Source organism: Corvus hawaiiensis, chromosome 16 (genome assembly GCF_020740725.1).
Source record: "Corvus hawaiiensis isolate bCorHaw1 chromosome 16, bCorHaw1.pri.cur, whole genome shotgun sequence".
In the NCBI taxonomy this organism is placed as follows: Eukaryota; Metazoa; Chordata; class Aves; order Passeriformes; family Corvidae; genus Corvus; species Corvus hawaiiensis.
The window spans coordinates 6,078,501-6,090,704 of record NC_063228.1 but is presented as its reverse complement, the minus strand read 5'-3'; the positions used below and the strand labels follow the sequence as shown (position 1 = coordinate 6,090,704).

Sequence of the window (12,204 nt, the reverse complement as noted above, 5' to 3'; positions counted from 1 at the left end):
GTTGCTTGGCTGTATCTACTCAGACTTTGCCAAGATTTTCTGTACCAAGGTTTCTTCTTTCACAGGTTTTACATGTTCTGTAGCAGCAGGTCGGACTCCTTTCTGCTTTCTGCATAACAAGCAGATATTCTGAGGCACGGCAATATTTATATATTGAGCAGGAGATAGTACTGGGTTAGAAAGTACAAAGTTGTGTGTTGTGTTCCTGACATTTCAAAACTGTTTTGCTCCGTGGACAGGACCCCAAGGCTGGGTCTGGTTTAATTGGTGTGAGTGCTTGTGCATTCTACGAATTGTAGTGCTCAGTTAAGCACCCGCAAATGTGTTGATTCTGGTTTTGGTCTCTTGTTCTGCACTTTCTCCTCCGTTATAAACCAGCAGAGAGCAGTTGTGCAGGTTTTCCTCACGGAATTAGGAAATGAATGGCTTGTAAAAGCTCGAAGTCCATTAATTGGACAGTGTTTTGTGGGGGAAGAAAGCTGCTGTTAGTGGAGAAACATGCTTGTAACTTGAATCTCACAAACTGCTTATAAAACATACATTGTAGTAGTGGTCTGGGTAGCCCCGTAGAGAATACCTGGAAAGAAGGAGAATCTAAATTTCTGTGTTTTATATTCAACATAATATTTATTGGAAAAGCCTTTTATGTACTGAATTAGTAAGCAAATGATCAGCTGCACGAGAGTCCTTCTAGGCTTCTTTTTGGTAATGAAAATAAGGCGTTCAAGGCTTCATAACTTGAACTTACGAAAGTGGAGATCAGAGACACCTTAAATGAAACACGCCTCCCTGAAATGCTGACTGAGCACAGGCACTGTTCTCCGCTACAGGAGCGTCAACTATTTCATACCTAATTTATGCCTCAGCAATATCTGGAATGTTCAGGGTTTATTTTCTGTATTTGATTTTTAATTTGCTGTTGTTCACCTCACATTTTCCAGAGAAGCAAATTCATACCTCTGAACATTTGGACAGGATTTCTAGAAAGGACGTTTTGTTACTGGGACTCTGGGATTAGGACTGGGCTTGAGCTCAACCCTCAGTTCCGCCTGGGACCTGTTGTGAGCAATGTTGGGATGAGAACATGGTCCTGTTAGGTGCTGACATTTGTAGGGATTTGAAAAAGATGCTTTGAAACCTCCATGGTGTTAAAAGTACAAAATATTTTTTGTGATCTTAGTAAAATTCAGTTTGGAATCCGAGTTATGAGTGCATGTGGGTGGAGGAACGTGTTTTTCATGCTTTAGGAATTTTTTTCCAGATGCTTCTGCAGTGCTTGGGTAACTATAAAAGTGAAGTATTAAGATTTCAGCATGGATTTATTCCTTAGTTTTAATGCAATTTAGGAAAATTGAGCCACATAGTTTCCTGGTGTGTTTTAAACTTTTATTTTGGTGATGATGTCGCACAGCTCACGTTGTGTCTGATCCAAAGTGTGAACACAAGAATGTGCAAGGCATGCAGATAAGTCTGTCTGGATAGACACCACTTGCTTGGAAATATGAATTATTCAATGCAAATGCACGTGGTTAGAGATGCAAAAGATTGAATAAGGGAAGAATTCCAAAGCTGTGTTGATCCCAGCAACTACAACTTGCACAGTGAAGTGTAGAGTAAATGAAAAGTCCATTTTGTATTTCCAGCAGGAATTTTTTCATTGAAATTGTTTCTTCAGCTCTCACCTAAGAGGTTGTATTTGCCCTGAGAACAGCATATTATTCTGTGTGTTTTTAACAGCAATTCTGAGGTTTTTACAGATATTCCTGTATCTTACTAGTGCGTACAGAAGCTGATGCTGTAGCTGAAGCCTGAGTGTATTCTTTGTTTTCAGGGAATCAGGAGACCATTTGTGAATACTTTAAAAAAGCAAAAACTTGACTGAATTTGGGAAATCTCCCCTTACAAAATTATTATCCTGCTTGGCTGTGGTCCTGGCAGATGTATTGGTGGGGTAGGAGGACTGAGTTTTAGAAACCATACAGTGGGTATAAATGACCTTATGTTCTGTTAATGTATTTCCTGGTAAAACTGTGTAATTGATGGGGTGTTTTTGGGAATGGCTGTAAAATGGTGATAGTAATAACTGACTTAGCTCTTAAATTCCAGTTCTCACACAAAATGGTTGTGCTTTGGGCATGTTTGGAGACAGTCAGCAAAGAGAAATTGGAAGGGATGTGAGGGAAGACAGAACTTCAGGGGCATCTTAGTGACAGAGGAGGTGTCACCAGTGAGGGTCTCGCTCTTGCCCCAGCATGTCTGGCTGTATTTCCTACAGCTGAGCAACCACTGCAGGGCCAAGAAGAACAATTAGCTGAAAGTGGTAATGCAGCAGTCTATGAAAGGTTTGTCCTAAAAAGTAAACTTTAAAAAAAAAAGCAACCATGGAAGTACAATTTGAGTGGCACATAGGACAGATAAACGCCATGGCCAGCTTCTGCTTTCAGAGCTGAGGGTGTGTCTGTAAGACTCAAGCAATTGGGGATACTTGGGGTTTATGTCTATCTAGGAAGTAGGGAACTGTGTGGAGAGTATGACAAGGGTCTTGGCCTGGATTAGAGGGAGACATCACAAAGTCGTAAGAAAACTGAGGCAATAGCTGGGATTTAATGAAAGATGTAATCTGAGAGGTAACCTTTATGTCGGGTATTTGTTAGGGGTGAGCAGAGGGGGAATAAGAGAGAGAAAAGTTGGTATGAGGAATAATTGATAAGCTTATTCCCACCTCTGATTTGTGTGCCTTTCTCATATTCTGTATGTCAGCATTAATTCAGCTTCCTATTGATCTCCCTTTTTTATCCCTGCAAAGTTCTTCAGCTGATTATCCATAACTCTTCAGTGTTTCTCTAAGTTTTACATCTCAGTCAGTTAATTTTTAAACTTGCTTTACTGGTCTTGTATTGCACAGTCTCAGTTAACAGGGTATTTAATGAGTCTTGTTCTTCCAATAGCCCTGTGCTGCGTTTTTCAATGATTTATATTATTGAGGGCTAAGTCAGCTCTTGCTGGTTGTATGTGAAGACTTATTGTTGGAGAATTTTTCAGTTTGAGTAATTCTTAGGAATGGAGATGAAACTCTTGTGTTTTGTCAACTCGGTTTTGTTTGCAGTAGGAGAACTGCCTCTCATTCGTGACTGGTTTCTGCTTAGGTAGGATGGAATTTTGATTCCTGGCTAAGTAGATACTTTAATGACATGTTAATGGACTAATAAAAATGGCTTTTTCTGGGTGTGTGGTTTTTTGAAGATCTCTTCAAAGTTGTCTAGTGTTTGCAACTGGCTACACAAAGCCAAGTTCCAACCCACGAGGAGATCATGCCTTGAAAAGAGGCTTTGATTTTTACTGCAGCCTACACAAAAGGGCCACAAAAAGGCTTCGTGTATCAACTCTAGCGACTCTTTGAGAACTGAGGGTTTTATAATGAAGCCTTGCTTTAATCTGGTAGTCAAGGTCTGGTTTAGCATGAGTTCAGGCAGAGCCTTCCAGTGTCAGGGCATGAATGCAGGGCCTGAAGTTGGAGGGGTCTCGGGGGTTTTTGGTTGATTTGTGTCTCAGATTGCAAATCTCATTGGCACCACAATGCTGAGATCGTTAGTGAAGGCCACTCAGGGTGCATGTCAGGATGAAATTAGTTCCATACAGCTAATTGGCTTATTTGGCAAATGTAAGGGAAGGCTGTGGGTTTGTTTATCTCTTTGTGCTCGCAGGCGCTGCAGCAGTTCGGGTTCGGTTACAGAGAAGTTAAAGCAGTCTGGATTTATGCATTTCAGTCTCAAGCAGATGAAGAGAAAGACCAAAAGTATTCCTAAAGCAAACAAAAAAATTACTAGAATAGAAACCTTGGCCTTTGTGGTGACAATTTAAAGTGCACTTTGTGAATAAAGTGGTGTATTTCAGTTCAGTGATGTGGCTAGCTGTAGAGAAGCTGCATTTTTACACACTTAAGCCATCTTTCCTTTCCCATAAACCCATTTTTTTGTACCCCACCACATATAAATGATTGTCACTCTTAAAAAAGCCAGACATGTAAAACCTTAGCGGGTTGTCTGGTAGTAGAAATAAAACCAGACCTTATCTGCAGTAAAGTCTCATTTCAGGTTATGTGCAGAGAACACAACTGTAAGCAGAGTCATTCCTCAGGGCGTTTCAGAAGGGGTGGCTTGTGGTATTCAGAGTATTTTCCACAAAATCCATGGAACTGTTTGGACGAGACATGATTTCACATAACAGATTCACTAAAGATTTTAATTGTGGGCCATGAGCTTTGGGGTGTTGGAGCAGCATGTGGTGAATAGCTGATGTTTGCTTTTTTCTCCTATTTTGGGGGAGGTTTTTTTCCACTTAATGCGTATTATTTTTGCCATGTAGCCTTCCCAAAACTGTTACTCAGAATGGTGGGATTTCTGCTATGGAAACCACCCTGTGAGCTGGCACACACAGGGGACTGTCCTGCAGGGGCACCTCCAACACAGCCTACCAGGTTCACGAGTCAAAACCTGTGCAGACTTTGAAGCATTAGCAGAGATATTTCCATTACTTGGATGCCTCAAATTTGACCTGCTTTGCAGCCTTTTTCATTTTCCAATTGTGTGCAGTAACTTTACTTTCATTTTATGTCAAGATCTTTATTACTTTCTCTTCCAAAGCCTCATTGTTCTTCTCTGCTTCTATCTTAGAACAAACCAACCAGCCTGTAGTGCTTGTAATGATTGTGCTGCATCTCTCTTACAATTAAAGATGGTCTACACAGAAGGAAATATTAAGTGAAGTCCTTTCTACGCCATCAGCCTGCTGGCCTGTGTTTATCTTCTGTCACAAAGTAAAACAAATGTATCCTGGAATCTGGCTGCCTGTTTGTGCGAGCATAAATAATTAACCTGGCATATCCAAGGGACGGCCAGAGATGGCTGAAAGGTATATTTGCCAGCACGGTTCACTGTGTCCTCCTCCCCACCCACCTTTCCTAAGGAAGATGTGGACACATTGCTGGTTTGTCTTGTCTCCAAAATTAACTTGGATACTAAATTGAAGGCCGTGGTTAGCTCAGATCATATCCACATGTAAAGGTCCTTAATTTGAGCATGGAGGCTCCTACCTTTAACTTGCAAAGTGTGAATGAATGCTGTCCCAGGTGCACATTTGCCTGCTGTTTTGCATTGGTAAAGGCTGGGCCTATGGAATATTTTCATCACTTGCCTTATTTACTTTACTTTTTCCCTGCAGGAAGCTGTGTCGTTTGTACACTGTGCAGCTGGAAACACTTGTAGCATCTTAGCAGTGTGCTATGGGATGGGGTATGTTGGGAGTTGGACTCTGTGATCCTTATGGGTCCCTTCCAAATGGAGACATTCTGTGGTGTAGGGAATAAATCTGGTGCTGATGCAGAGTCAGGCTGTTTACTTGGGAATGTTTGAAATGGGTCCTCTCCCAGACTGTTTTTCTGTGCCTCCCTGCAAGTGCTGCCCTTGCTGCAGGATGGTGTCTCGGGGTGAATTAGCAGCTTTCTGATGCAATTCTCAGCTGGGTTGTTGAGGCACTGGTGCCACTCCGTGCTCTCCTCACTACACCCGTCCTGCTCCTGCGGCACCTCCTGAACCACAACAGATGATTCATTTCTGTTTGGAAGCGGGGTGGACAACCAGGGCCTGGCAGAGAAACCTCTCAGCTCACTCAAGTTACATCCCCAGGGTGAATACTGACTTTGTCTAAAGCTCATCCTTTCTTCACCTCCTGCCAAATATGCTTTCGCACTAGCACTTGACCCAGCTGGCTAATTTGGCCTTTGAAATTATCTCAGTAATGTCAGGTACTTAAAAAAACATTCCCATCCCTTTATAAATATTATAATCTAGATGTAAAGACATTGTTTCAGTGTTGTTTGGGATCTCTTGTATTAAAAAAAGAAGTTCTTCAGAGCTGTGCAACAATCAGGAGCGGAGCATAAACAAATCCTGTGTCAGGCTGAAACAAGTTGGTTGACTTTGAGGAGGCAGAATGTAAATACCCAAGTCAGGAGAATTAGTACCTTTTGTAATGTTGCAACAAATGCACAGAGATCACTCCTGCTGACAAGCCCAGAGCCTTCCTTGTTTAAAAGAAAGAAAAACCAAAGGAAAAAGCACTTGCGAAAATGGGCAAAGAGGGGATTTGGGCAAGTCCTGGGCAAAGAGCACCTCAGTGCCAGGTTTGCAGTTTAGGGTCTGTCTCGTTCTCCTAAAGCCCCTCTGAACCAGGGATAAAATGAGTAACTTTTTAAAGCCTTTGTAGCTAAACCTACCCAAGGCCATTAATTTTGGGTTGATAGTAGCAGCCATCAGGTCCTCTCCTGTTGGAGACAATGTGTTTAAGAAGGAAATGTGGCACATTCCCAGCTTTGCACAGCAGGGAGGGGCTGTCTCCTCTGCTGCTGGCGTGGTTTCACATCCAAGTCTCCCATTGCTGACCTTTGCCACCTGTTTTTTTTACTGGAATTTAGAAATCTGTGGCTTTTAAGTGATACAGCTCTTGCAAATATTTTTTGCTCTAGTGGGTTTAACATGCAAATAGTGGAACAGAGCCAATGGTCCATCTCGGGCAGCCTCATTTTGGAGATTGCTCCATAAAGGTTTATTTCAGCTATTAGCTTTTGTGCCAATATTTTTCTTACAAGAAAGAGTAATAATTTTTGCAACCTAAAATTGAGGGTTTCACAGGCTGTGAGTGGAAAATTGGCAGCTGTGCTCATCTACTGTAGACACAAAGGCTGGGGCAGAGGGAAAAGAGTTAAATGAAAAATATAATTCTTCAATAATAACTTTAGAAATGTATGCTGCTATTTTGAAAGCACATCTGAAATATAGAATAAATGTAATAATTATATGTACAGACCATATGCAGAAAGTTACAGATGTCATCCTTCTCCAGCTCAATAAATTATTCTTAAAATTGGGGATGGCAAAGTAGAGTTATTTTATTTTTGAAATCTCACAGGAACTTCAGAATTCCTTTTGGCTGGTACTAGCATGCTCAGGTTCTGATTTTATTTGTACTTAGTCTCTCTTTTTTGGGTCATTTTTCCTCTGAAACACTCACAACAGGAAGAGGAAATTAAAGGTTGCTCTTTCGTGCTTCCATAGAGCAGCGGATGGTGATTCTCTAATCCTGTGTTGTTTCAAATTGAATTGCCATAGTCCTGCACACTTCTCTTTTTGGTCAGCTGCTTAAAAAAAAAAAATACAAGAGAAGCTTTCTCTGATTATACAGTTTGCCAGTGTAAGAAATAAGTAATTTTTAATCCGTTCTAAAAATACTTTCCTGGTGCGGCTGCTTTAATTATTACTAAGACGGAGGATTTGTGTATTTTTTTCCATAAGATTCTGGGTTAAATAGTGGATTTCTTTGGTTTGTTTGCTTGACACGGGAGGTGAAACAGTTTTTACTCTGCAGCTTGTGTTAGGTAGGGAATGCTTCTCTGGAACTGAGAGGTGGAATTCTAGTAGAAGTATATAAAAATAAATAAATAAAGTATTTGTTCCTTTGCACCTTCCCTTTCCCCAGTATAGAATTACAGTGAGACTGAAGTTAAGTCAGGAAGGAGGGGAGATGGAGATGAGAAGGGGAAATGGTCCATACCTGGGGAATAGGCCATTGATTATCTTCTGAGCCTGCATTCTCCTGCTGAAAGATCTCTTTTTTTCCCACTGGGGAAAGAGACTCCCTCAAAAGTAATTAGGTCTTTCATCGTTACCTTCCTCTCTTGGATCTTAGTTTGAGATAAGTTAGAGCTCTAATATTTTCCTCTTTGGCTCTGGAGTTGTTTTTCCTGGCCTGTTAGAAGAGTTTAATGGATACTAAACAACTTGGATTGCTGAGATCCTACTGAGCAGTCCTTATGGAAAAGCAAAATTAGACTTGTAGCTGGTAATAGACCTGTTAGAAATGGAGATTGATGCGAGTTTCCTGATCTAATTTTTTCTTAAACTGCTGTGCTGGTGAGTAGAATTGGAGAGAGGGAAATGATGTCTCATTTGTGGCCATTTCAAAGGAAAACATCTTGATGCAGGTTTTTTTTCAAGCATATTTTTTTTTCTCCTGAGTGAGGCCCTGGCATACTTATCCCCAAACCTTTGTGTATTTACAGATTGCTTCTGCTGTTGCAGAATTCCTCCCATGCTTTGTTTCACCATGTATCCCCTACTTTGTGTGCAAGGAGCAGGAGGTTGCACTGCATTTGATGGGACTTAATGAAGAGGTCTCTTCCAGGAATCCCAGAACTGTTCTTTCTTCAGAAAATGTTTAGCCTTGTTCTAAAATGGATGGATTCTGAAACAACAACAAAAATCTGGTTTAGCATTTGTGTAAACATGAAGTAAAGAAAATTAGGAGGTTTTAATGCTAAGGGATGTTCATTAAATCTTCTGTGTGTTCTAACAATAGAATTAAAGCAGCAAATATAAAGCCAAATTTATATGTAAATATTCCAATCCCATATAAAGAAAACAATGCTTGCATTTAGTATTTAGGTGTTTTTTTTATGAATCATGATCAGGTATTATTTTAGCTGATATGATTACCAGAAAGCTTTTTTTTTTACTGTTTTAAGATTTCTTTATCTACTTTTTTGTTTTGCAGTATTATGTGCCAAGAATCTCGCAAAGAAAGATTTCTTCAGTAAGTATGTCCTAATTGTGTAACTTTCTGCTCTGGATTAATCAGATTTATTTGGAGATGGTGCTTTACTGTGGAGGCTCATCTGTGTGTGTCATTTGCTCTGTGGTTCCCTTCTCAGAGCAGCACTGCATTACTACAGGAATACACATTACTCTGAGCTGTAGATTGTGTGGACTTCAGGGTTGGAAACACTGAGGGCTCACAAATTTCCAGCTGAAAATCTGGCTGATGGAACCACAAGCAGGCTGCTGTTCACAGCTCTGTGCTGGGGGGTACCAAGAGCATCCACCTGAAAGACAGGATTTACTAAAATACTTTTAGGATAAAGGCAGCTGTCCTTTCTTGAGGGGGAGCTTCTATGGCATTGTCTTGGAAGTAGCAAAACAAAGGACTGTTCAACAGCACCTTTTTCTTTCCACAGGACTTCCTGACCCATTTGCTAAAATAGTTGTGGATGGGTCAGGTCAGTGCCATTCCACTGACACTGTGAAGAACACGTTGGACCCCAAATGGAACCAGCATTACGATCTGTGAGTTGGTTGTAAGGTCATAAGTAAACAGTATTCTAGAGATTTATCTAGTGAATAAATAGTGCAGGGTTGGCACTGCAACTTCATTTTGTGTTATCAAGAGAGTCACATTTCCTAGAATCTCAGGACAGTTTGGTTGAAAGGAACCTTAAAGATCATCCAGTTCTACTCCCTGCCAGGGACACCTTCCACTAGATCAGGTTGCTCCCAGCGTGGCCTTGGGTGCTTCCAGGGATGGGGCAGCCACAGCTTCTCTGGGCAACCTGTGCCAGGGCCGCCCCACCCTCACAGGGAAGAATTTCTTCCCAATATCCCATCTAACCCTGCCTTCTCAGAAGACTGATTTTTTTTCAAGAAGAAATAATAAAGAGTGGTACTTTGCTTTTAGATGTTTGAATCTGTAGATATTTGTGTGGCAGGTACACAGCACAAGGGCTTAGTGAGCTCTCCTGGAGCAGTGCCATCCAGCTTTTACAGAAAATTGTCCTTGTTGGAATGATTTATTTTCTTCAAATTATTAGAACCATAAATTCTAAAGTTTTGTACGTTAATCGACTTGTTACTTAGCTTTTAATGAGGCTGGCTGTAGTTAAATTCATGCTGCAGCAATATCAATTTCCCATGCTGTGTGAAATCACTGTGCAGTAATTCATTAATAACAGCATTTTGGGCATAAGCACTTGTGTATTTATAATAAAGAGGCATGACCGATGTACTAAAATGTGTCAGAATTTGTACCAATTACAGCGTCAGTTCTGTGAAGTAAAAAGAGGTTGTTATTTCTAAAATTAGTCTTTTAATATGTATTTTTCTAGATACGTTGGGAAAACAGATTCCATAACCATCAGTGTATGGAACCATAAAAAAATCCATAAGAAACAGGGAGCTGGCTTCCTGGGGTGTGTCCGACTCCTCTCCAATGCCATCAGCAGGCTAAAAGATACTGGATGTAAGAGCAATTCCACCCTGGTGTGACCAGGAACCCTCCATGCCCTGTACCTGAGTAGTGAATAGTGTTCCCACCCAGCCCTTCCCAGGGTTGATTTTTGCAATTCTCCTTTGCAGACCAGCGTTTGGATCTATGCAAACTCAACCCCACAGACACCGATGCTGTCCGAGGCCAAATAGTGGGTAAGAATGATCCCAGCTAAATTCCATCTGCTTGGTAAATATCCATAGGGAAAAACTCCTCTAGTTGCTGCTTCTGTGCCTGTTCTGTGTTGTTTCTTTTGATTTTAATGGGATTAAATTACATAACCTGAAAATTTTCATTGCACTCCTATGCAGGAATTTGTTTCCTCTCAGTTGATGACGGGAAACAGCATTAAAAACAGGGAATGCATCTGGCAAGGTTTCTACTGCATCTCTGGAAGGGTGAATGTCACTGTGAAATGATGCATTTGGCCAAGGTGACAGGCAGAGGGAACCTTAGGTGTTAGAAAAGGATCTGGAGGAGTTAAAAGGCATTTTACAAGTTGCTGGTTTGATACCTTTGACTCATGCAAGCCATTTCCAAATTTCAATGAGGCCATGCTCATTTTACAGCAAATTTACCCCACGTTTTGCTGCCCCCACCCAACCCCAGCTTTTCAGTGATACATAAATACATTTGGCAAACTCCAAATTCTCGCCCTACGATGACATCTAGTGGTGAGCAATTTTTTTCCAACTTCCCTTTCTGGATCCTCATGAAACCCAGATGTAGAACCTGACATGTTTGATATTTACAGAAATAAACTCAAGTTTTGAGGGGATGACCCTCTGTTTTCTCTTCAGCTTTTTAAAAATTATTAATGCTTTAAGAGAATAAAAGGAATTTTGGTAATTGATGTGTTCTTGTGTGTAGGATAGTGCTTTCCTTAATATTTTACCCTGTATAAATGTGGATTTTTTTGCTTGTTACTGTTTTTAGGAATGCAGTTTTTCTTTCATTGACCTGACTTTGTGTTTTCTTCTTTCAGTCAGTTTACAGACTCGGGACAGAATAGGCACAGGAGGTTCTGTAGTAGACTGCAGAGGGCTTTTGGAAAATGAAGGGTAAGGGCTGTTTTCTTTTTACTTAATTAGAACAGTGGTTGATATGTTGCAAGACTGTAACTAATTAGAAACTTAAGTGTCGATGTGACGTGTAGTAAGGTTGTAACTGGATAACTGCTTGAAGAAAATAGGCTAAACTGGGTAAGACTTGATTTTTTTTTTTTTGTTACCTGTGCTGAGAAATGTGGGTATAAAAACATTAAGAAAATGGCACCTCTTGGGTTAAAAGTTGCACTACTTGAAGTTGTGGGGAGAGAGAAACAGTCATTTCTGCATTCACTTCTCTTGTGATGGAAACTCTTGAAGTTTCCCCATTTGCAGAACGGTTTATGAAGATTCTGGGCCGGGGAGGCCGCTGAGCTGCTTCATGGAGGAGCCGGCTCCGTACACGGACACGACGGGAGCGGCGGGAGGAGGCGGCTGCCGCTTCCTGGAGTCTCCCAGCCAGGACCAGAGGCTCCAGGCCCAGCGGCTCCGCACGCCAGAGGTCAGAGCTCACGTACAGACACCTCAGAACAGGCCCCACGGCCACCAGTCACCTGAGCTACCTGAAGGCTACGGTGAGTGACCCACAGCTGTAAAACTGAAAGGGGTTCATTTTTCCAAATTCTCCCTTTTTAATACATCGAGGTGTTTTGCGTGTTGGAACAGGCAGCATCCACGTGCATCTCATGTTGCATTTTGGAAAAGGAACTAAGTGCAGATGGGAGTTTGAGATTGGCTAATTAGCAGCTGGCTACGCCAGGATACACTGAGGGGTTGATGGTATATTAAACATGAGGTTGTGGTATGATGCTGTTACAGAAAATTCACTGCTAATCTTGGCTGTGTATCTAGGGAGAACGAATGTAAAGAGCTCTTTAAACTAGAGCAGTAATGCTATTTTTTCCTTCCCCCTTGGCATGTTGTGTAGGTTTGAGCCCACATTTGAGAAAAGATCAGGAAAATATATAAAAGCAACAAAGAAACCAATAGTACAGAAGATTAGGAA

At 41.2% G+C, this 12,204-nt stretch overlaps 1 protein-coding gene across 4 annotated transcripts in view; it reads left to right on the top strand.

The window, feature by feature from the left end:
- Positions 1-12,204, top strand: part of SMURF1 (SMAD specific E3 ubiquitin protein ligase 1) — a 42,365-nt gene that overhangs the window by 17,709 nt on the left and 12,452 nt on the right. For 2 of the 4 annotated variants that reach the window (XM_048320950.1, XM_048320949.1), the window contains exons 2-7: positions 8,608-8,646; positions 9,068-9,176; positions 9,992-10,125; positions 10,242-10,307; positions 11,138-11,213; positions 11,520-11,773. In XM_048320950.1, the coding sequence (XP_048176907.1) occupies positions 8,608-8,646; positions 9,068-9,176; positions 9,992-10,125; positions 10,242-10,307; positions 11,138-11,213; positions 11,520-11,773 (678 nt within the window). The remainder of the gene's footprint in view (positions 1-8,607; positions 8,647-9,067; positions 9,177-9,991; positions 10,126-10,241; positions 10,308-11,137; positions 11,214-11,519; positions 11,774-12,204) is intronic. The other 2 variants (XM_048320953.1, XM_048320951.1) reach the window with 1 other exon arrangement.